The sequence below is a fragment of the Morus notabilis genome, unplaced genomic scaffold, assembly GCF_000414095.1.
Source record: "Morus notabilis unplaced genomic scaffold, ASM41409v2 Scaffold365, whole genome shotgun sequence".
NCBI lineage: Eukaryota > Viridiplantae > Streptophyta > Magnoliopsida > Rosales > Moraceae > Morus > Morus notabilis.
In genome coordinates this window covers 284,063-308,451 of record NW_010362906.1, presented here as the reverse complement: position 1 = coordinate 308,451, position 24,389 = coordinate 284,063, and the positions used below count along the sequence as shown (strand labels likewise).

The following is a 24,389-nucleotide window of genomic DNA, read 5'->3' as shown; positions in this document are numbered from 1 at the left end:
ACGGCTTCCCCCCAGTAGGATTTAGGCATGTTCCCATGAAACAACAAGGCTCTAGTGACATTTAATAGGTGCTAATTTTTCCTCTTAGCTATCCCATTCTGTTGGGGTGTATCCATACAAGAAGAAGTGTGAATAATTCCTTCCTTTTAAAAATAGGGTGATAAAACCTGGTTGAAATAATCCCTAGCATTGTCTGACCGAAAGATTTTTATTTTCACCCCAAATTAGTTTTGGATCGTGGAGTGAAAGCTGGGAAAAATATGACTGACATCAGATTTTTGTTTAAGTAAAAACAGCCAGGTTACACGTGTGCAATCATCAATTAATGAGACAAACCAATGAGCCCCTGATACATTAGGAATAGTAGATGGACCCCAAATATCACTATGGATCAATTGAAAAGGAAAAACGCTTCTTTTGTTACTGATAGGAAAAGGAACACAAGTATGTTTTGCTAGTTCACAAACATCGCAATGAAACTCAGAAACATCTATTCCTATGAACAATTGTGGAAACATAAGTTGTAGGACTCTAAAGGACGGGTGACCAAGATGATAGTGGTGAAGCCAAATGGCATCTTTATTGGAGGAACTGAGAAGAGACACATGCAAGTTACTGGCGGTTTTCTTTGAAATTTTCAGGTGGTAGAGACCATTTCTTTCCTTAGCAAGTCCAATCTTCCTCCCCGAGGCCTGATCCTGAAGAACACAATGAGACAAGAAAAATATCGTACAACACTTAAGGTCAGTTGTAAGTTTTTGAATAGAAATAAGATAGCTGATAACTTCAGCACATGCAAGACATTTCTAAGGACCACGGAGGGATTAATATAAACATCTCCTAAACCTGCCACTGTAGCTAATTCTCCATTTGCCACGATAATCTTCCTATTACTCGGACAAGGAGTATATGTACGGAAAAAATGTGAGGAGTGTGTCATGTGGTCTGTGGCTCCAGAATCTAATATCCAAGAATCATCAAAAAATTTTCCAGAAGCGTGCAATCCATAAGAAATCACTGGTTTACCTGAGAGAACTAAGGAACTAGCTCCGGATGGTTTTTCAAGAGAACTCAATAGACTCCTTAATTTTTCAATCTCATCCCTTTTGAACCCTATCTCTTCTCCCTTAAATCCCTGGTTGTCCGCTCCTTCTTCAGCATTTGCTTGCTCCGTGAGATGAGCCTGGGGCCTCTGTTGTCTACCACGTGTTCCCCACTCACTGCTTGGAGGTTTACCATTCAACTTCTAGCAATTTTCCTTGGTATGCCTCGACTTCTTGCAGTAGGTGCACCATAGATTATCTCTATTTTCCCTTCTCTGGTTCTCCCTTCCTGAATTCCTTAGCTGGTCATCCTTATTCTTCTCCTGATGTTCTGATTTAGTCACCAGGGCAGACCCTTCCATACCACTCGGTTTTTCTAGCATCACATTCCTTCGCCTCTCCTATCCCCGAATAATTGAGATGGCCTCTTCCAGTGAAGGAACATCCTCCTTACTGAGTATTTGTAACCGAACTTGATCAAATTCAAAATTTAATCCAGCCAAAAAATCATACACCCTGTCACCTTCAATGTATTTCTTGAGAATTGCTGCATCATCCGAGCACTTCATTTCGAACACTCGGTAGTGGTCCAAATCCTGCCACATCATCTGCAGAAAATTGGCATACTCTGTGACAGCCATGTCTCCTTGCTTCATTCCATTTGTCTTGATCTTTATCTCATAAACCTGGGCTGCATCACGTGCCTTCGAGTAGGTACGTTGGATATACTCCCATATCCCCTTCGCACTAGCCAGAAACATACAAGTATCACTAATGGCTGGGTCCATTGAATCCCACAGCCATGACATAATCATCGAATCCTCCTCATCCCATGCCATAAATCCGGGGTCTATTTTTGCTGGTCCAGTCCCAAGCAGATGGCTGATTTTTCCCTTTCCTTTGAGGTACGTGCGAACAACTTGGGACCACTTGAGATAGTTTCTCCTGTTGAGTCGATAAGAGGATCTAATATTCTGCAAGTCTCCCATTTTCTGGGCAAGAGAAGCCTCCTCAGTAGTCCCGGAAGTGTTGGTGGCCTTGGAATCGGACATAATTGAATGAAGGGAAAAAAAATTGGATTTCAAGGAGAGGATAATGCAGTAATGGATGGCAGCAATGAAGGCTGCTTGGCAGCGACAGCAACAATGAAGGCTCCTTGGCAGCGACGGCAGCGATGAAGGCTCCTTGGCGGCTACTTGGCAGCGATGGCAGCGACGAAGGTTCCTTGGCGGCTACTTGGCGGCGTAAAAAACCCTAGAGAATCGTCCTAGGGCTCTGATACCATGTTGAAAACTAGGGATTGGAATATATATATATATATATATATATATATTTGTGTAAATTAGGCTCTTTAAAAATTCAGTTTCAAGCCTTATTTTTAATGGGAGTCAATACGTCTACTTAGCATAACATAAGAATGTGTGGAATATGAACATCCAAGAGCATTTTTTTGCCATTAATACTTCTCTCCCTTTTTCAGTTACATTCTATGAAATCTTTAAGGAAAACAAACAATGAATCACCTTTACTTAGGTCGCTCATCGCCACCCCATGACAATCTCCTTGTGTAAACTGACCAATTACCTGAACTCCCTTCTTCTTCAACATCTCTGCAAACTCCACCTGGCGATGAATCCAAGGGTAGAGCCGCCACCCCAACTCTCTAATCTGAACACAATTATCAGAACTATGATCATCATCGGCCATTGGATTGGAATAGTTGTGATCACGGTCAACTCTGATCGGCAATGCCAAGTCCCCCAGCCGATCGGTGCCGCTGAGTGGCAAAATAGGATCGTTGACTAACCAGTTGGAAATAGTTGGTAGTAGACACGATTAAATAAATGTGAGTACAGATCACGTACACATAAAAAATAGAATTAGACGAGGTCGTGTAGGGCCGTTACCGTATATAGGAGATTAAGAGAAATATATAAAACAATGAGAAGAAAATGATATAACAACTGATTTATTAGAAAATATATAATTAGTTGGTGGCATTTAAGTTAATTGTACATATATTCAGCAAAAAAAAAAAAAAAAAAAGTTTATTGCACATATATAACGTTTCAATCAACTAGAAATTGAAAAATAAAATAATAAAAACACTTGAGAAGTAAATAAGTCGGTGCACGTGGCATGTTTGAATAAGCTCAAAAATAAATCAAGACTTGAATAAAGTTTTAAATATCAGAAAGTCAATAGTCAAATACAAATTATTTATTATGTAACACAACCTTAGCTCATATGCAGTCCTTTGGACCCCGCCAAAGAACGGATAGTGTAATATGAGCTAAGGTTTATAATGACAGTCATTCAACGCTGGACATTTCATTTGCATTTTTTGAGTTAGAGTGATTTGAATTCAGATCTTAATTTGAGTTAAGGTGTATTTGAGTATGGTTTTAAGTTAAGACTCTAATTTGAGTTTGTGTTTGGATGTGCACATTTTGAGTTATGATTTGAATTGAGAATCTATTTTAATTTGTGTTTAGATGGGTCAAAACTTGAATTTGTATTTAGATAGTAATTTAATAAAAACTCAATGGTGATGGAAAATTTTAATAGGGTATATGGGTGAGATTTTATTCGTCTCTTCGTTGTGAATGCATAGAAAAAAAAAATTATCTCAATCGGAATTAAAACGAAAAAGCTATGACGTTTTTAAGAATAAAAAAAATATTGTTCATTAACTTAAGTTGAAAGAAGAATTTGAACTCAAATTTTAACTTCAAATTTAAGTTAAAACTTAAATTTAAACTCTAATCAATTGTTGCTAATAATGGAGGATGAATACGCAAGTGTGAAACTATAACAGGATAAAGTAATCCTCATAGACGGGTCCAAGGGCCATAAATATTTTAGGGGTTGTTCTTTTGTAACAAAACTCAAAAAAAGTTTGAATTCGAATTACAACTTTATTCAAGTTCACGTTCTTTTATAAAATTTGAGTTTGAACTTGAGTTTGAACTCGAATTAAAACTCGAGTTTGGGGCTAAACTTGAGTTCAAGTTTTCCTTTCAACTCGAGTTCAGAAACTCGAACTCAAATTGATGAACAGTATTTTTTCTATTCTTAAAAATGTCATAATTTTTTCGTTTTAATTCTGATTGAGATAATTTTTTTATCTATGCATTCACAACGAAAAGACGAATAAAATCTCCCCTATATACCCTATTAAAATTTTTTATCACCATTAAGTTTTTATTAAAATACTATCTAAATACAAATTTAAGTTTTAACCCACCCAAACACAAACTCAAAAAGATTCTCAATTCAAATCATAACTCAAATGTGCACATTCAAACACAAACTCAAGTTACAACTTCAACTCAAGTTATAACTCAAACTCAACTCAAAATTATCACTCAAATCACCTTAACTCAAAAATGTAAAAGAACAACCCCTTAGGTGCTGGACTTTTGGTTAGATGAAGGAAAGTGACATCTAAGATTTATTACTATAGTATAAGACAAGGAACAAAAACAAATAAATAAAAAGGGTAATCTTGACAAATATTTTTTAAAAGTGTATGAGTTAGGATTTTTACCATTTATTCTTGATTTATAATCTTTTTAGTCAAATAATTACACTAACAAAAAGATATTTATCAAGAGTAAATAGTAAAAATTCAGACTTATACACTTGAAATTCTCTATTTTTTCAAATAAAAATGATAGATAAAAGGTTGGCCCTAGAGAAAAATATTGTAGGGCTTGTTCGGTTGCATTTTTGAGTTATGGTGACTTGAGTGTAGATCTTGAGTTGAATTTGAGTTATAATTTGAGTTAAAGTTGTAACTTAAGTTTGTGTTTGGATGTGCACATTTGAGTTATGATTTGAATTAATAATCTATTTGAGTTTGTATTTGGGTAGGTCAAAACTTAAATTTGTATTTATATAGTATTTTAATAAAAACTCAATGGTGATGAAAAATTTTAATAGCGTATATGGGTGTGATTTTATTCATCTCTTCGTTATGAACACATAAAAAAAATCATCTTAATCAGAATTAAAACAAAAAAGTTATGACGTTTTTAAGAACAGAAAAATTTTTGTTCACTAACTTGAGTTCGAATATAAGAACTTAAGTTGAAGGGGAAACTTGAACTCAATTTTAATCTCAAATTCAAGTTCAAACTCAAATTTTACAAAAGAACATGAACTTAAATAAAATTGTAACTTAATTTAAATTTTTTTAAAATTTTACTCTAAAAGGATAAACCCGAAGTTATTTGGCTTTAGTGTCAATCCATTAGCATTTAGCTACATTTTGCTAATCAAAATATTTGTGGATCTCCTGATTAGTGATTTTGGCCACCGATGATATCTGACTTCTACTACCGGTAAGGGTATTATAATTGACACAAAATAAATAAATAAATAAAATAAAAGGGAAACATATTGGGCATGATTTAATAATCTGTTCGGTTATTTTCAAATATGGATCATGAACTATACACCCAAATCTTAAGTTAGATCACTGATTTTTGGCTTTACACTGATTTTTTTGAATTGATATGTAATATTTTCTAAAAGTTTTTAATTATAATAAAAAAAATTAGATGTGATATATTGTTAGAGCTTTTAATTGTAGAAATTTAAAATTAAAAATTTAAATCGGTAAAATGAACGAGGTCTTGATCTAATCAATTCAATCCAATCCAAAAATTTTATAAAAAAAATCTAGAAATAAATGAAAAGTGCCATGTGTCAATCACATGAGGTAACTTTGAAATAATTCTTTGTTAAAGTGTCATTTTCTAAAAATAATAAAAACAAACATTTCTGAGGAAAAATTTCTAACATAATTTTAAAACTAGAAAAAAAAAATTAGCGTGTTCTTTTTACAATTGTAATCATAACTCACGTTTTGCACATATTGTAGTCAAATTTAAGGGTGTGTTCGGCTGTCTAAAAAACTCAAAAAAAGATAACTCGAGTTCTAACTTTATTTAAGTTCATGTTCTTTTAAGTTTGAACTCGAGTTTGAACTCGAGTTTGGGACTAAAACCCGAGTTCAAGTGTCCCCTTCAACTCGAACTCAAATTAATGAACATTATTTTTTTTATTCTTAAAAATGCTATAACCGTTTTAATCCTGATTGAGATGATTTTTTTTTCTATGCGTTGACAACGAAAAGACGAATAAAACTCCACTCATATACCCTATTAAAATTTTTCATCACCATTGAGTTTTTATTAAAATACTATCTAAATACAAATTTAAGTTTTGACTCACTCAAACACAAACTCAAAAAAAGATTATTATCTCAAACTATAACTCAAATGTACACAACCAAATACAAACTCAAGTTACAATTTGAACTCAAGTTATAACTCAAATTCAACTCAAAAACTACATTCAAATCACACTCTAAGAGTATGTTTGGTAGGAAAGAAAAGTAGAAGGAATGAAGAAGGTGGAGGGATTTTGGGAGGGAAAATGAAAATGTAGGTTATTTGGTAGGAGAGAAAAGAGAAAGGAAGAGAAAATAGAGTGAAAAATGATACATGTGGGCCCCGCCATATGAGGACAACGAATTAAAGTGAGCAAAGTTACTAAACTACCATTTTCTCCATCAAAATCTAAGCAAAAAGTTTAAGAGTATAAAAGTAATTTACGAGTAAGATTTTTTCTTTCCTCCCAATTTAACTTCCAATACCAAACAAGTAAAGGTATGCTCATTTTCTTTTCATCTTCTCATACCAAACAACATAAAAAAAAATTAATTTCTTTTCTATCATTACTATTTTTTATCATTTTCATATTTTCTTTCTATCTTATTTTCTTTTCATTCTACCAAATATAGCATAAAAGAACAGACCTTAAGTTTTTATAAGATAAAATAGTGTAGCAAAATTTGAGTGGTGGTTTGAGTAATAAGAAGCCCTAGAAAAGACGAGAGGGTAAAGATAAATAACGTGTAATTTGTAACGACTTGAGGGGCAGTTAAGAAAGCACATTTCAGACTTATCCTTTTGGGCCCTAATAAGAGAATTGTCCACCCGAATCAAAAACCACTCTCTCTCTACTCTCTACTCTCTAGGTTTTGATACTTCCTTTCATCGTCGTCGTCTCCTTCTTCTTCAGGTGCGCCTCCTCTCTCTCTCTCTCTCTCTCTCTCTCTCTCTACATCGAAGTCTGTTTATTTTGGGTCGATGAGCTACAGACTACAGTGAATTCTAGGTTTTCTCTTGCTGATTTTCTCTATTTGCCTTCAATTTTGAGCTACAGATGTTATCGGCTTTATTGGATCTAAATGGCTGTGCAATTTGCTAAATGTTTTGGGTATCGTGTACTTAATCCGCGAGAAAGGCTTGACTATGAATCGCTTTCCGGTTGATGCATTGTAATAAAGTGTGAAATAAATGGAATTAGAAAATGGCATACTTTGACTTGAGTTTTGAGTTCTATTCTATTATCTATTGAGCGTTGGTCTACCTTGACTTGAGTTTTTTTTTTTCAATTATAAATAACTAGAATTTCATAATATAGCTTGTTCGCAGAATTGTGTTTTGCCACAACCACCCAGAAGTAAAAGTTAAACATGATTTCTAGGGAATATATTTTATTTTTACTAGAAACGACAACATGAAACTGGATTGTTCTTTCTGAACCAAACAAACACGTGTGTTTGTGTTTTATTATGAATAATAATAATGTCGCGGCAGAAATTTAGTACTCGTATAAATTTTCATCTTTAGTAGAATAACAGGTATTCAGGAGTTTTGCAATTTTCTTATACTATCTTGGCCAGCAGTTGACCTGGTTTTGTTGTTTATAGTTCTTCAATTGGTTTTGGTTCTATTTCCATGTGCTGACTTTCGTGTTCATTCCTTTCAAAAGCGCTTAGATGTTTCTCTTATTCGTATTATTATTATGTTATAAAGTCCCATTTGGGAAAAAATGAAAATGCTTTTGTTCATTTTGGTATGTATCAGAACTTAAGGTGTCTGCGTTGGAAATTCATCATTGTAGGTGAGATGCCTCGGTATGATGATCGTTACGGTGGAACGCGGCTCTATGTCGGTCACTTGTCTTCTCGAACTAGATCACGTGATCTCGAGGACCTGTTTAGCAGATATGGAAGGTAGCTCCATTCGTTTGACTTTCTATGATCTTCACCCTCTTGGTTACCTTTTCCTAAGATTGTTAGCATAAGAGTGGTCCTACTAATTCATTTGTAAAAATATGGTCTACCGTCTACGTATTGTTTTTCTTCTTTGCATTTCATTAAAGTTATTGGAGCCTTGTTCTTGTTTCATCAAATTAGAAACTATTAAGAACAATGGCCTGTTTATTTTCTCTACAACTACTCCACAAACAGAAGACATGACTTATGTGCTTTATATGCTTTGGTTCACCTGTCCTTATACCTTTTGTTGCTGAATAATGGCCATTGGTTCATGTCCATTATCAAGGTGTGTATAGGTCTCCTTAGCCAATCCATTCTTTGTGATTTATTTTAAAATGAAATTTGTATCTCGTGAGAATGTTGCACCCCTCCAAGTGTCCGTATGGTTTAACTTGAATGATCTTGTTGAAGGTTTCTTGGCTTTTGCCAAACCTGGAGGTCTGTGGTGAGAGGATCTCATTGGTGGATTTGGCGAGTCTTTCTATAATGTTAATGCGTGTTTTAATGGAAATGGCAACAATCTCAAAGTGGTGTTTAGTTCATCTGTGAGGGGCGAAGTACCATCATCCCTTTCATACATGTGTCATGATGGCCTTACTTTTGTGGACCCGATTTATGCAGAGTACGTGATGTGGATATGAAGCGAGACTATGCCTTTGTTGTATGTAGTTCCTTACCTTCTTCCCCTTCCCTTGTTTATCTTTCTCTATTGGTGATTGTACATGCACACATTCTTGAGAGGGCATACTGTTGTTAAGGCATGTTCTCCTTGTGAGGTGACAGGCTCAACAGGCTTTTCAACTTTGATCTTGCTCTTTTTGCGCTTTATGTTTCCCATAAAAACAGGAGTTTAGTGATCCACGAGATGCTGATGATGCAAGATATGCGTTGAATGGTCGAGATGTTGATGGAAGCCGTGTCATTGTGGAAGTTGCTAAGGGAGTAAGTTATACGATGTGATTCAAAATAATTTTGGATTTAGAATAATTTTTTAGGTGTTACTTTGCTTGCCTACTTTTTGTTAATTTTGTCAATCAGTGAAATATATACGCCGACAGCTATCTTAAGCTGTAGATAATCTTTTACTTATGGACAGTAATTTGGCTTTCTTTTAGGCACCACGTGGACCTGGTGGATCTCGTGAGTATCTTGGCAGAGGTCCTCCCCCTGGATCAGGCCGCTGTTTCAATTGTGGACTTGATGGCCACTGGGCTCGAGATTGTAAAGCTGGGGACTGGAAAAATAAGTGTTATCGCTGCGGGGAAAGGGGTCATATAGAAAGGAATTGCCAGAATAGTCCGAAGAAACTAAAGTATGCTGTCTATAGCTTATTAAAAGAACCCAAAACAAAAAAAAATACAAAAATACAAACCCTTGTTTATGTGGTTGGTTACTGATGTAAAGATTTTCAAGCAGAAGGGAACGGAGTCGATCACGGTCACTAAGCCCACGGCGTGGCAGAAGTCACAGTCGTAGTTACAGCAGGGGACGGAGTTACAGGTTGGTCATTTTCCCCCCTTTGTGCTCATGTTACATTTGTAGCTGCATTGTAACTGGCGGTTTACAAGAAGTGAATCAAGCCTTTATAATAGATCATCCTTTAAAGATATATTGCTATAAAACTCGTATCAGAGTTTAGAAGCTTTTGAGAAATAGTTGCCAAAGCTTTATTTTTATGCAGTCGATCGAGATCACCCGTTAAGAGAGGACGGAGCGTTGAGAGAAGATCAAGGAGCCCACGTGACAGCCGGAGCCCTAAGCAGCAGAGGGGTTCACCTCCGCCATCGAAGGGAAGGAAGCGCAATGCCTCACCAGATGAGAGAAGCCCACAGGAGAGAGGAAGCCCTTCCCCTCGTGACCGTAGGTTGGATTATAGTGTTAGTCCCAAAGGCAAGAGCCGGAGCCGGAGCCAGAGCCGAAGCCGAAGCCGAAGCCCCGTTAATGATGCGGACAGGGACAATGGAAACGGGAGATACGCAAGGGCGGCTGGAGATGATGGCAGCAGCCGTAGCCCCAGTCCTGTGCGCAGGGATGACAGAAGCCCTATTGATGAGGATGATGATAATAATGGTTCGCCAAGGGGCAGTGAATCAGCTTAAATGCTGTATCATTTCATGCTTTATTCGGACAAAAGAAAAAACCGTAGAACTTCATTGCATTTTCTTTTTTAAAACTTGGATGGGATATTATTGGCAACATTTGATAGATTTTTCTTAAGACTACTTTGTGTAAGCACTGTTTGTGACTACAAATTTTTCATCTATCTGCAGTCCTTTCGTGGTTGGTTGAGACGAATTGCCGAGATTTTTGTGGCTTTTATTTCCCGCTTTGGCCTTTTGATGAATTAGTAATCAGAGTCTTCATAAATCAAGGTTTTTGCGCCCTTTCGTTCTGCAAGAATTAAGAGTTCTTTTAGTTCATTGATTTGAGTTGAGATGTGATTTTATGTGAGAATTTTTTACTGTATTAATAAAATTAAATATGACTGTTTTTAAAAAAAATTTACTATAATAAAATTTGAATTCTAAATTCAAATCGAGAAAATAAATGGGGTCTAAAGATTCATTTAAAATTGACTCACTTATACGCTTTCTTCCTTTACTCTCGATTGAACTTTTTAAGAATTCTTAAAAAACTGATTTGAGAGAGGATAGAATTCAAAGACTCATGTTTGGTTCTAAAAAGGTTGTGGTAGATGTTTTCACAAGTAATTTTTTAGATCAGCGAAAACAGAGCAACTTGAAGACTAATCAAAATTCAGAATAACTAAAGTTAATTAAAAAAAAAAAATCAAAACAACTAATGAGAACGCCCTTGTCATGAATTTGAGAGTAAAATGGTAGCAAATATATACTAAAAAAATGATACCAAATATCTCTGTGTTTTCCCTCCTCAAAACAAAACAGAATAAAAATGATACCAAACATATATTTAAAAAAAATAAAAAATAAATAAAAATAATAAAAATAAAAAAAGAAGCTAAGATGCGCCGGTTTAATAATTGCATAACATAAAAGTAAGCTTGCTTTCAGATTCGCTGCTGACTACTGTGATCAGCAGAAGCATTTAAGTCATTCGTACCCAGCCAAGCATCGACGATTCTTGTATGTGTACGCATGTGTCAGTGTGACTAGGCTAACTAATTATTAATTTCATAATGCCAATTGGTGCCAAAGCTCCCAGTGAAAAATACCATAAATTTCAGTGGATTGCAAATTATGCGCAAAAGTACAATTCATGATAGAAGTAAAGGCAGACAGTAACACTAGTAAAACAATTGTGAGAATATTTACAAGAAGTTTTCAAGATTATCACAAGGTACGAGGACAATTGTTTGATGCAGGTCCGTAAAATGGGAATTTCAGGCGTGTCCAACAACAAAGATGTATCCACAGAGCACAGAAGGACTCCAATCATTAAAGAGCCATGCGCAAAAGGCTTATTACCTCAAGTTACTGTAACAAGTCAAATATAGGATTTATGATATGTACGCCTTCACCAAATCTTTGTAGTTGCAGACAAAACCTGTCCTCGGACAAGTAATTTTTCCATTGTTCTTCTTAGCCATTTCTTCAAGAGCCTGCCAAAGTGAACATAAATTAAGATCAAAATAATAAACTAAGATCTTACTCATCCAATACTGATCTACTCCGAACCTAACCTTACTACTGTAGACGTAGCCATTAGGTAAGACTTGCGGTGGATTCTCTGTGTCCATTAATTCTTTAGTTATGTAGCATACAAGCTTTGAGTGATGCTGCTTGGAGAAGGGTAATGAAAGGGCAAGTTTTCGAAAATTCTCCTGTGACAGTGGGTCCTCCTTGGTGCAATCATCTTCGTAACAATATCTGAGTCAGGTCAAGGCAAAAGAAGGTATTTGGAAGGAACTAACAGTAACCCATAACAGCTGCATAGAAAGTGAAAGAACACAAAACAAATGGCAAGGCGCGGTTTGTCAGCCACTTCACGGCCACTAATGACTAACAGGATTTTAGACTATAACGCTGAGACTTTAAATGAAGGATAATAACTGATTTGCAAAACTATATGCTTTGTTGTGAAAATTTACTGCATATCCATTATGATGGAAACTTCGAACCAAAAGAACAATAATTGGCAAAGAAAAAATATTCAAAATGTTTTGTAGTATTGCTCCCATACCCATAGGGAAGATACCCAAACCACCCCCTATATTTTGTCAAAATACCACTTTTGCCTCTCTTATTATGCAAATGCCTAAAAGGGTTTATAAAACCAAACCCAAAACACCCCTTGAAGCAGTTAAATGTTTTAAAATGCCATGATTACCCTTCCCAATCTATATTAAATGTTAATTTTAGATATCATTTAACTAAAAATTTTCATAAAAAAATTTTCAAAATGCTCAAATAAATATTCCAATCAAAGAAATACTTCAATTATTTTGAGAGTTTGATTTTATTTAACATTTTGGTTTATTAATGTTTCGAGTTGTATTTAATAAAAATTAGGAAGGGTGATCTTGGTATTCTAAAACATTTAATTTCTTCAGGGGTGCTGGGTCTGTTTTTTCTATAATACAGGGGGGCGGGGGGACACAGGGTTTTATGGGTATAATTTCCACACAGATACATTCTTCAAGTGTCTTATCTTTCAAATCATGCACGAAAACCATAGTGTTAGATTATTCTAAAGACTCGCATGCATTTTAAGACTTCAAATCAAGAACCCTAATTAACAAGTAAACGATGTAAAACAAGCAATAACATATAGCATGGCCATGTATGACTTGGTAAGGATACGACGTTTTCAGAGCAGACAACCCTGCTTGTAAATATATATTTAGCAAAGGTTCAAGCGTCATGCCATATAATTTGCAGAATTCCTGTTTGAATTGGTCCACAAGGTAATCCCATTGCTTTGGTTCAAATAAAACCTGGAGGAGATCAACCACTGAATTATCAGCTTCCAAATTGAAATAAGATAACTCAACACCCCGTGCAGAAGGTTTACTGGTTGAGTCAGGATAAATATAAAAACTGTCTACAAATTATTAATAGCTAACAAAATACTAAAAAACCAATGTCATCTAGAGCACACCCTTAGTCATGGACATTAAATAACATATAAGATATGGTAAAGTTTGGTAAAGTTCTACAACAGATGCTAGAAAGACTAAATAACCTATACATATAACGAATAAATAGAAATCCGCAAAAGATAAAAATGCAACTGATGCCAAACAAACTGCTAACACAAAGCAAAATTGATAGGAACTCGGAAATCTGAACTTCATTAACAACACTAAAAATAGAAAATTACACGATAGACGAGCGGTTTCGAGGACCCTCGACCTCCAAGATAGTGCACAACACTAGACACTCTCAACAAATCTCATCATGCCCCCTCTATAGCCACTAGACCCCTATTTATACTACTAAAAACAACTACTAACTATCAGGTTCCTAACATTACCCCCGCCCCAAAGAATCACCTTGTCCTCAAGGTGAAAACCAAGAAATAAAATTGAAAAATAGCATCTAAATGATTAAGAACAAAAGGCTTTGTTACTTCCTTGATTTGAGTCTCCAAATTGTTGTTGTCCATGTAAGTCACGTCTTCAAATTGGAGCCAATCAATTACTTTCTTCTCCATCTTCTTTGTATCTTGGAAAGCAACCACAAAGTCCACCAATTCAGTTGGAGCCCCACTAATCAAGCTTATCAATGACCATAAAAGCTTTTGACATATCCATCATTAACAAAGAAGTTTCCTACTCAATTAACCAGGTCTTCATCCTTTCAACCTCTCTGTCACCAATTGCTTCCTACCCAGCCACAGACTTACTATACCCAGTCCTAAACAACGTGTTGGAATTTTGAGGCCCAACCACCATTGCACCAGAACTAGGCCCAATATTGTTGTAATTACGAGGTGCGACCCCAACCATGCCAAAATTGACCCAGCCCACTCTTGAATCACGAGACCCAGTCCACATTTTTGGGAACACAACACACAAATTGCCAACGATGGACCTAATAGTTCCGGAATTCCAAGACCCAGCCTTACCTTTGCCAGAATCAGCCCCAACCTCGCCGGAAACAACCTCAACAGCGTCGGAATCATGAGAGCCGCTCCAAATCCGGCCGGAATTTCTGAAAACAACATCAATCTCACCGAGATCAGCCTTAATGGAGTTGAAATTGCGGGACTCCACTACAACCCCGCCGGAATCTACCTCTGTAGCACCAGAATCAACCCCTTTCACGCCGGAATCGCGAGGCCCGGTCCAAACCGCAGCCAAATCGCCGAGCACAACCTCTGCCGCGCCGCAACTCGCACCAAAATTCCCAGATCTAACTGTTATCTTGCTGGATCTTCAAATATCAACGCCAATCGCGTTAGTGTTCTCAGATTCCGTTGCAAATCCGCCGCCGTTCGCCTCAGATCTGGCCTATCTAGCACTAGATCGCGAAAAATCACTCAAGTCTTCGACATCATCCCGCGATTCAGGTTCTGGTAGTATTCGCTCCGGCGACGTTCGTCGATGTTGACACTCCAGATCTGGTCGCGCTGGCTCACCTCCAAATAGTGAAGCCCTAAGTTTTTCTCTCAACTCAAACAACGAAACCTTAGGTTCTGAACGCACGGGCTCACCTCCAAAAACTTGAGATTAGCTCTTAGAGCAACCCTAAGTTTCTCTCTCAACTCAAAGAGTTCCAGATCATAGATGCTCTAATACCATTGATAGGAACCCAGAAATCTGAACTTCATTAACAACACTAAAATAGAAAATTACAGGATAGATGAGCGGTTTCGAGGGCCCCCGACCTCAAAGATAGTGCACAGCACTAGACACTCTCTACAAATCTCATCATGCCCCCTCATTAGCCACTAGACCCCTATTTATACTACTAAAAACAACTACTAACTATTAGATACCTAACAAAAACCGTCTAGCAACATGAGTTGCCTTATAACTAATAAAATTGTTATTATCTTACATATAATAAGGTGAATTAAAATCAGAAAACAGTGAACACGGAAGAGAAAGACAGAGACAAAAAATGTGTGAGGGGAATACTTTTGATTTTACTGTATCATACACTTTATAGGTAATACAATTCCATTAAATCAAAAAACACAATCACTGATTTAAGGAAACAAAGAAAATGAAACAAGCTAGTTATTCTACTTTCCTGAAATAGAGCTAATCAGTCAATTTTCCTAGAATACAAATATTCTTTCTAAGTTTACAGATATTCACAGCTATACACAATCAGCCTATTCATAGTCAATATCAGGCCATAATCTCAGAGAATATTTTCTCTGATTTTCCACACTCCCCCTCAAACTGGTTTAAAAATATCTTCCATAGCCAGCTTGCTCGTCATCATTTCAAACTGCTTTGAATACAACCCTTTCATGAACACATCAACAACTTGCTCAACTGTCGGGACATAAATCATACAAACTTGTCCACTATCAATTCTCTCCTTAATGAAGTGTTTGTCAACCTCTACATGTTTAGTCCGATCATGCATTACCAGATTATGAGCGATTGAGATTGCAGCCTTATTATCACAGTATAGTTTCATCGGTAGTGAAGTAGGAGCCTTCAACTCTTCCAATAAATTTCTAATCCAAATTATCTCACATATACCATGGGCTACTACTCTAAATTCTGCTTCAGCACTACTCCTAGCTACTACACTTTGCTTCTTACTTCGCCATGTAACCAAATTTCCACCAATAAAACAACAATATCTAGAAGTAGATCTCCTATCAGTTATACCCCAGCCCAATCTGCATCAGTGTAAGCCTCAATCTGTAGATGTCCCCGGTTCTTGAAAAGCAGCCCTTTTCCTATAATTCCTTTTAGATACCTCAGGATCCTGTATACTGCTTCAAAGTGTTCTGCCGGGCAAATGCATAAATTGGCTCACCATGCTAACCACAAAGGCAATATCTAGCCTTATATGTGACAAGTAAATCAATCTTCCAACTAATCTTTGATAACGTTCCCTATTGATCACCTTATCAGCTTCAGCAGGTTGTAGTTTCATGTTGGGTTCTATCGGTGTGTCAGCACTCTTATAACCGAGCATCCCTGTCTCTTTAAGAAGATCTATAACATTCTTGCGTTGGTTGACAAATATGCCCTCCTTGGATCTTGCAAACTCCATTCCAAGAAAATACTTTAATGGCCCCAGATCTTTAATCTCAAATTCAACTGCCAATCTTTCCTTTAGATTTTTAGTTCCAAGCTATCATTACCTGTCAGGATTATATTATCAACATAAACAATCAAAATACCTATATTTCCCTCTTTTGATCTTTTGTAGAACATGGTGGCGTCTGCCTGACTTTGGCAATATCCATGCCGCTTCACTGCTTCACCAAAGCGTTCAAACCAAGCCCTTGGAGACTACTTAAGCCCATATAGAGATCTTTTTAAGCGGCAGGCTTTACCTTCTCTGAACCCTTTTTCGAAACCTGGTGGAGGACTCATAAAAACTTCTTCTTCGAGTTCACCATTGAGAAATGCGTTCTTCACGTCTAGTTGGTGTAGCAGCCAATTAGAGTTAACAGCACGAGACAAGAGGATACGAATAGAGTTGATTTTAGCAACTGGGGCGAAAGTCTCTTGATATCCCATAGGCTTGTGTAAAACTCTTTGCAACAAGTCTAGCCCTGTACCTCTCTATACTACCATCAGCCTTACACTTGACTGTAAAGACCCACTTACACCCAAATGTTTTCTTCTCACTCGGCAAGTCAACTATCTCCCAAGTCTCATTCTTCCTCAAAGCATCCATCTCCTTAATCACTGCTACCTTCCAATTTGGATCATCTAATACTTCCTGAATGTTTCTTGGCACAACAAGTTTAGAAATATTAGAAGTAAATGCTCTATGAGTTTTGGAAAGCTTTTCGTAGGAAACATATTTAGAGATAGGATGTTTAGTACAGGCTCGGGTTCCTTTTCTGAGAGCTATTGGAATATCATAATCTGGATTGGGTGTTAAAGTAGGAATAGAAGAAAGGTTACTAGTAACGGACTCAGTTCCAGTACTCAATGATTTCGATTGATTTGGTGCAGGGATGGTAGAATGCCCCTTATTTCTCCCGAAGACTTTCTTCCTAGAATAAACTAGAAGATCAGGTTTAGGATTCTAATTTTGATCCTTTAGTAGTGTTTCTTTTTCTATTGGAACAACGGCATATTCATCATTAACCGTTTGGGTCTTCTCATAATCAAGAATAGGATTAAGAGTATCAAAAATCATGTGAGGTAATGGTTCATATTTCTCCTAAAAATTGTCTTCATTCCTTTCCATTTCCTCCCCCTGAAGGGAATTTTCAGTGAAATAAGGAATGTTCTCTAAAAAGGTAACATCCATGGTCACATGGTACTTTTTTGTTTGAGGATTAAAACACCTATACCCCTTTTGATTTGGGGCATACCCAACAAAGACACATTTCTCAGCCCTAGGATCTAATTTAGACCTAGATCTCTTAGGTATATGGACATAAGCCGTGCACCCAAAGACTTTTAAGGGGTAAATCATTGTTTAGTCTTGAATCTGGAAACCCCTTTTTTAGACATTCTAATGGGGTGAGGTATTGTAAAACCCGTGTAGGCATCCTATTGATAAGGTATGCAAAAGTTAAAATTGCACCTCCCCAAAGATATTTTAGGACATTCATGTAAAACATTATAGCGCGAGCAACTTCATGAAAATGCTTATTTTTTCTCTCGGCTATTCCATTTTGTTGTGGGGTCATGACATGAGGATTGATGAAAATTTCCTTGTTCTTTTAGAAAAGCATCCAACATGCTATTGAAATATTCTGTTCCATTGTCAGAACGTAGTATGCTTATTTTTGTTTGAAATTGATTTTCAATCATTTTGTAAAAATTTTTGAAGACACTTTCAACTTCACTTTTTTCTTTCATCAAAAAAATCCAACAAAGACGGGTATGATCATCTATGAATGTTACAAACCATCTTTTTTGTGAAATAGTAGTAATCTTAGAAGGTCCCCAAACATCACTATGAAAGAGATAAAAAGGTTTTGAGGGATGATAAAACCTTGGAACATAAGCTTTACGATGACTTTTAGCCAATAAACAACTTTCACAATGAAAAACCATAGGATCAATGTTCTTAAACAATAATGGAAACAAGTGTTTTAGATAGAAAAAACTGGGATGACCCAACCGGTAATGCCAAATCATAATTTGTTCAAAAATAGAAGAAGACCTAACACAACTCAAACCATGAGCCTTTTTATTCCTAGGTAGATTGTCTTCAAAATAGTAAAGGCCATTTACCATCCTAGCACTGCCAATCGTCATCCCTAAGCTCCGGTCCTGAAAAACATAGTGGGATTCAAAGAATGTAATTTGACAGTTAGCGTCTGTTAAGATCCTGGTTGAGTCCCACATTGTTAAAGTATGGGCTTAGCATATGGGTTTATAACCACTTGGGCACCATCTCCCTACAAGCCAGCTTTTGGGGATGAGTTCTACCCAAAGGTTATAACAATTGGTATCAGAGCATGCCCCTCCTCAGGCCCACATTGCGGAAGGGGCGACCTGAAAAAACCAGAGCGGGTCATCTAGAGTGGGTCATCCAGAGTGGGTCGCCGTGGACGTCGGTGTCAGAAGCGTGGTAGTATGTTAAGATCCTAGTTGAGTCTCACATTACTAAAGTATGGGCTTAACATGTGAGTTTATAACCACTTGGGCACCATCTCCCTACAAGCTAGCTTTTAGGTTCTACCCAAGAGTTATAACAGCGTCTTTAGATAATTTGTTGACAGACAAGAGGTTGCAGGAAAGTTTTGAAACATGAAGAACAAATTTAAGATCTATTCTTTCTGAGATTTTTATTAATCCTTTACCTACAATCGACGAGAAAGTCCCATCTACAATTCTAACTTTTTCATTACCAGAACATGGGATATAAGAATTGAACAAATTTGAGGAATTAGCCATATGGTCAGAAGCACCAGAATCTATTATCCATGGTGCTGAGAAACACAATAGAGCATTGATTCTATTAATTTCTTTACCTGTGTGTGCAATAGACACAGTAGGAGTACCATAAGAGGAATTGGATTTTAGCAGTGCAAGGAGAAGCTCCATTTGTTCTTTTGTGAAGGGACCGGAATCAATTTCTTTTGTGTTGAAGGCTGCATATCCAGTTTTCTCACCGAGCTTGGATCCCTTCAAATTTGTCGGTTTGCCATGAATCTTCCAACATGTCTCCCGAGTGTGACGGGGCTTGCTGCAATAATCACACCAAAGCCGAGATTTGTCTTGACGTTGGTATGTCGGATTTTTGCTCCAGCCATCCTCACTTCTTTGTTGATCACCTGTTCTCCGCTGGTACAGCCTGCTTGAGTTTTCTCCCACGGCAGCAAGAGTAGATTCTTCCACCACAGCATTCGGCCCCTTCTTTCCCAACATCACATTCCTCCGACTCTCCTCCCTCCTAGATTCTGAGAATACTTCACCAATAGGAGGTAGTGGTTGTCGTCCTATGATTCTCCCCCTTACTTCATCAAACTCAATGTTGAGACCTGCAAGAAACTTACAAATTCGGTTATCCTCCACCACCTTCTTGTGATGGAGACCATCTTCAGCAGACTTCCATTCGTAGGTGTTGAACAAATCAAGGTCCTGCCATATCTGTTTCAAAGAGTTGAAATACTTGGTGACACTATCCTCCCCTTGTCTTATTTCACCGAGTTTTAGAGTCAACTCAAAAATTTGGGATTGGTTCCCCAAATCCGAATACATCGGATTCACATTCTCCCATAGCTCTTGTGCAGTTGGATAGCACATATAATTAGAGCTAATGTCTTCCTCCATCGAATTAACCAACCATGTCATCACCATGGAATTCTCGGCATCCCAAGTAGCATATGCCGGATCACTCTCCGCACGAGCCTTCTTTTCCCCAGTCAAGTATCCAATCTTCCCACGACCTCGGATATACATACGAACCGACTGCAACCAATGTAGGAAATTATCACCATTTAAACGGATGGTGTTAATTTGAACAGAATGAGACTCCGTTGTTCCTATGGTTTTTGAAGGGTTTGAAACAGGGGTGACTTCTGAGGTGGGTTTCCCAACAAGGGTGACTTCTGAGGTGGGTTTCCCGCTTGACTCAGCAGAGGTTTCTGAAATTGGGTAAGGAAGAGGAGAACAAAAGGAGAAGAAGAAGAATCAGGAAGAAAATAGGTTTGCTCTGATACCAAATCACAAAACAATGAACACGGAAGAGAAAGGCAGAGACAAAAAATGTGTGAGGGGAATACTTTTGATTTTACTGTATCATACACTTTATAGGTAATACAATTCCATTAAATCAGAAAACACAATCACTGATTTAAGGAAACAAACAAAGAAAAAGAAACAAGCTAGCTATTCTACTTTCCTGAAATAAGCTAATCAGTCTACTTTTCTAGAATACAAAGATTCTTTCTAAGTTTACTGATATTCACAGCTATACACAATCAGCCTATTCATAGTCAATATCCGGCCATAATCTCAGAGAATATTTTCTCTGATTTTCCAAAATTAAACTATATATGATTTATCAATTCCCAAGGTCCTACCAACAAAGGGGCTGATCTAATTCCAAGGGAAGGAGAAGAGGAAAGGCAAGGGGGAGAGAGAGAGAGATTTTGGTTTTGTTAGCCTTTTAATTTAATTTAACTTTTTTTTTGTCACCTTTATCACCATTTTCATTTGTGTCTCCACTAAAATCAAGCAGGACAATTAATCTACAAATACAAGCAAAAATAGGACACAAAAAAATTGATAGGGCCGTTGAATCACAAAAAAAGCACACCCGTTGATGTAAAATGAAATGCATGAAAGCATTATTCAGAGAAAAGTACGCAGGTCACCTTGTATGTCGAACATTCAGTAGTGCTCTTATAAGCTAGTGTTACAAAGACCCTCTGCAATTCTTTCATATGGGTAGAACCCCAAGGCGCAAGGTACTTTCGAGCATATGTAATAGCTCGCAAGTTATTTTCTGCTCGTACCAACTCTATGAACTCCTGAAGTCTTAACTGAAATTCGAATTTGCTCTGCCATAAAAAACAAGAAAATAAATAAAGCAGCAGTCATTAGACATGCTAGCACAACTTTGTTTGAACTACAATTGTAGAAAGTGTGAAGAGTTAGCTAGGAATTTTCTATCTCAATCTAGTTTTAGTGCGGAAATTGTATATGTTAAGAAACCATTTTATCAGAAAATATAACTCAAATGTCCAGTTCACTGGTATAGACAAGTAGCATATTATTTTAAAATGGGTTTCTTAGTCAGATTTGAACACACAGATCTCACGAGTATAATCGAGGCACAGAACAATTCAAATATAGAGTGGTAAGTGGTTCACACAGAGTGGTGGCATTATATTGTAGCGACTGTCAATACAATCTTTTGATAGAAAAAAAGTGTGAAAGAAACTGAAGAACAACTAAAGAAACAACTCCTAGACAAAGCCAAACATCACGAATAACAATCATCATGACTTAAAACGTTTTGTGCGATAAAACATCACCGGCTATAGCAAAGAAGTTGTGAGAAATTTATCCTGTACTCGTACAGTGGAAAAAAGCTGATTTGAATCTAAATTAGCAGTTAAAGTCAATATTCAAAGCCTATCTACTATCCATAAGCTCTGTCATGCTGCAGAAAACACTTGAGAAGAAGTGTGTGTACCTTGGATTTCTTCAACCTTGACTTGTTATCTGCACACCATGCTAGTGCAGGAGCTACCTCCTTATTTTGAAGAGCCTCAATAACCTTCTTTGCTTCTTGGAATACATCGATATCAACAAGATCCTATCACGTAAATAATAAAATAAAGATTTGTACTGATGATAAATAAGAAACTAATACAGTTGTTTTTGTCCATAAATGTACCCATATTCCTTATGTTTGACAATCCAGTTGGACTATTGAACGGCACTGAAGAATAAAATTGTTTTCCAAATCCAAATTCACCATATTTCTAATGTAACATTCTTCTATTGTGCATTTAATTTGTATGACACAAATTCACAATAAAGGGCAAGACACAAAAATGTAGGCTGGGATGGAGTCCTCCAAATTAAAATAATGTAAATGCATCGTCGACTATAACCTCGTAAAACAAGAAAGAGTACATGGATATTGCTGCTTTCTGCCAACTTCACCGCAGTATCATAATACGACATGCGCAACATGTAGTCCACGAGAATGCGCTTCACTCGCACATTGTTCCATTCAGACAAGTTCTCTGCATCCGCTGACTCTAAGTGATCGAGCCGAGCTCGGCATCTCTGCGCCTGCAAGTTCTCCACTCGACTCCCCTCTTCCAACTAAACAACGCATAGACCAAAAAACATATCAATTACACGTGCCTTTGACCACATTTTCCTCATAATTTTTGAACGTGAAGTAGCAAATTCAGTTTCTATTAAATCCCACATTATAATAATTAACTTTCAATTTCTTTTGCTCCCAATCAAATCAGATCGATATAATATAACATTTTGATCATTCACAAAATCAAGAATCGAAATTTCTCTCCACTAAATTACATAATTGAATCTTGATCATTCCCAAGCTAATTCATCATATCCAAATCAAATCCCTATCCTCTAAGCCATTAAACAAAAAGAAAGTCAATCCAAAGTCTCGCCCCAACCAAACAAGAAAACAATTTTTTTTCCCCCGATACCTTTCGTTTAAGCCCTTGCAACCTGGAAACGAGGGAGGTGAGATGGTTGACGGCGTCGTCGCGCGACAAGCCGTCACGGTCGGCGGCTTCGGCGAGGCCGGAGACGACGGCGGACATCTCCTTCTCCACGACGCGGTGGTTGGCTCGGATCGTCTTCTTGTAGTGCTCGAAGGGGACTCTTAGGAACTGGTGCTCCAACTTCAGCGACTCCGCCAATTGGTTCAGCTTCGACGATGGCGGAGCTGCCGCGGCAGCGGGGTTCGGCAGCGCCGAGCTCGGGTTCGTGGCGGCGCTGTTGCCGTTGGGGAGGGAATCCATTTCCATCGGAGGAGTGAGTTTGGGGATTCCTTTTGGGAGAAAGAAAAATGGGAGGAAAATGTTTTCCCGGGTAAGTGGAACTGTGGAAGACGGAAAAGTATAATGCAGTTGATTGGGATTTGGGAATTGGAAGGAAAGTTCCAAAACGACGGCGTATTAAGTTGGTGCATTGTTTGCTTGGTTTGTGGAAGTTCCCTCCTCATTTTTTTTTTTTCGCTTGAAGTTTGCGGAAGTTCCTAGTCCCCACCAGGGATTTCCCCGTGTCGGTTTTTTATTATTATTAGTTTTGTATAATACATAAAGAATTTATTATTTATCAATAAATGAGAAATTTATTTATATAATTATTTAATAATTTTTGAATTTATTTTTAAAAAATATGTATAAAGATAATAATTCATGAAAAAAAATTAAGTAGATACATATTTAAAGAAAATTATTTTAACTAACTAAGAATAAAATAAGAATACATGTGAAAAAATTACTCTTATTGTAATAAAGTGAGGAACAATATATTTTTAAAAAACACATAAAAAATTAAATGAAAAAATTCACAAAATATAAAGATAAGAAAAGAAAAAATAAATAAAAAATGGATGTAAGTAGAGGAGCCGCCACGTGACAGCCCTACAAAGAAGAGCTTTAGTTCTTTTATATATTGTTAGATTATTATTAAAATGGTATCTCAACATTTTTAAAAATATCTTTTTACTATCGTGAAGTTAATTTTTTAGACATATAGTGTTTAAACTACAATTCTTATCAATTAAATAAAAATCAGTATTTTAAAAAAAAAATTGAAAATATTTGAAAATATTTAAATATTTAAAAGAAAATAACAAAATAAAAAAGCTCATGAACTTTTTTTCCCATATCAATTAATTTTTTATTAATTAAATAAAAGGATATTAAAGTCATTTTACGTATCAAAAATCAGCTTCAGGGTACCAATAAGATGTTTTTGAAAACATCGAGGCACTGCTTTAATATTATCAAAAAATATAGGATACTAAAAGCATGTTTCGCTATAACACAAAGTACTAAAGTGATTTTATCTCTTTCTTTTATTTTTGCTCGAAAAGATTCAAATCAGTTGTCTAATTTCAATATCTACAATAGAGTTTAATCAATTAGATTGTGTCATGTCATTCAAA

General features: G+C 36.7%; 3 protein-coding genes across 4 annotated transcripts; 1 reads left to right on the top strand and 2 right to left on the bottom strand.

Moving 5' to 3' along the window:
• Positions 1-2,519: 2,519 nt before the first annotated feature.
• LOC112092534 (probable carboxylesterase 120) lies at positions 2,520-3,897 on the bottom strand. The gene is made up of 3 exons (XM_024168979.1): positions 3,883-3,897; positions 3,276-3,336; positions 2,520-2,845 (listed from the first exon to the last, which is right to left on the bottom strand). Exons 1-3 carry the CDS (start codon positions 3,895-3,897, stop codon positions 2,520-2,522), a joined length of 402 nt encoding a protein of 133 aa, XP_024024747.1.
• A 3,146-nt stretch (positions 3,898-7,043) lies between these two features.
• LOC21400260 (serine/arginine-rich splicing factor RS2Z32) lies at positions 7,044-10,544 on the top strand. 2 transcript variants are annotated; one of them, XM_010103203.2, is made up of 7 exons: positions 7,044-7,136; positions 8,025-8,136; positions 8,803-8,842; positions 9,028-9,123; positions 9,297-9,493; positions 9,598-9,681; positions 9,863-10,544. In XM_010103203.2, the coding sequence occupies exons 2-7, from the start codon at positions 8,030-8,032 to the stop codon at positions 10,278-10,280; spliced, it is 942 nt and encodes a 313-aa protein (XP_010101505.1). In that variant the 5' UTR covers positions 7,044-7,136; positions 8,025-8,029; the 3' UTR covers positions 10,281-10,544. The 2 variants fall into 2 exon arrangements, with proteins under 2 accessions (XP_010101505.1, XP_024024725.1); XM_024168957.1 differs by having other exon boundaries at positions 7,077-7,136; positions 7,988-8,136.
• Positions 10,545-11,355: 811 nt separating this feature from the next.
• Positions 11,356-23,365, bottom strand: LOC21400259 (protein MAEA homolog). Its single transcript, XM_024168961.1, has 7 exons — positions 22,918-23,365; positions 22,361-22,555; positions 21,915-22,037; positions 21,091-21,276; positions 12,963-13,096; positions 11,843-12,029; positions 11,356-11,761 (listed from the first exon to the last, which is right to left on the bottom strand). Exons 1-7 carry the CDS (start codon positions 23,239-23,241, stop codon positions 11,660-11,662), a joined length of 1,251 nt encoding a protein of 416 aa, XP_024024729.1. The 5' UTR covers positions 23,242-23,365; the 3' UTR covers positions 11,356-11,659.
• Positions 23,366-24,389: the final 1,024 nt, after the last annotated feature.

What these genes read in the sequence shown, in the direction of transcription:
- LOC112092534 (XM_024168979.1), bottom strand. An exon ending in TGCATATGAGCTAAGGTTGT is followed by an intron (nt 2,846 to 3,275) that starts GTTACATAATAA and finishes CCAACTGGTTAG; the next exon opens with TCAACGATCCTATTTTGCCA.
- LOC21400260 (XM_010103203.2), top strand. Translation starts at nt 8,030, where the DNA reads ATGCCTCGGTATGATGATCGTTACGGTGGAACGCGGCTCTATGTCGGT. An exon ending in TTGTGGAAGTTGCTAAGGGA is followed by an intron (nt 9,124 to 9,296) that starts GTAAGTTATACG and finishes GCTTTCTTTTAG; the next exon opens with GCACCACGTGGACCTGGTGG. An exon ending in AATAGTCCGAAGAAACTAAA is followed by an intron (nt 9,494 to 9,597) that starts GTATGCTGTCTA and finishes ATTTTCAAGCAG; the next exon opens with AAGGGAACGGAGTCGATCAC.
- LOC21400259 (XM_024168961.1), bottom strand. Translation starts at nt 23,241, where the DNA reads ATGGAAATGGATTCCCTCCCCAACGGCAACAGCGCCGCCACGAACCCG. An exon ending in TGCAAGGGCTTAAACGAAAG is followed by an intron (nt 22,556 to 22,917) that starts GTATCGGGGGAA and finishes TGCGTTGTTTAG; the next exon opens with TTGGAAGAGGGGAGTCGAGT. An exon ending in CAAGGTTGAAGAAATCCAAG is followed by an intron (nt 21,277 to 21,914) that starts GTACACACACTT and finishes TTTTTATGGCAG; the next exon opens with AGCAAATTCGAATTTCAGTT.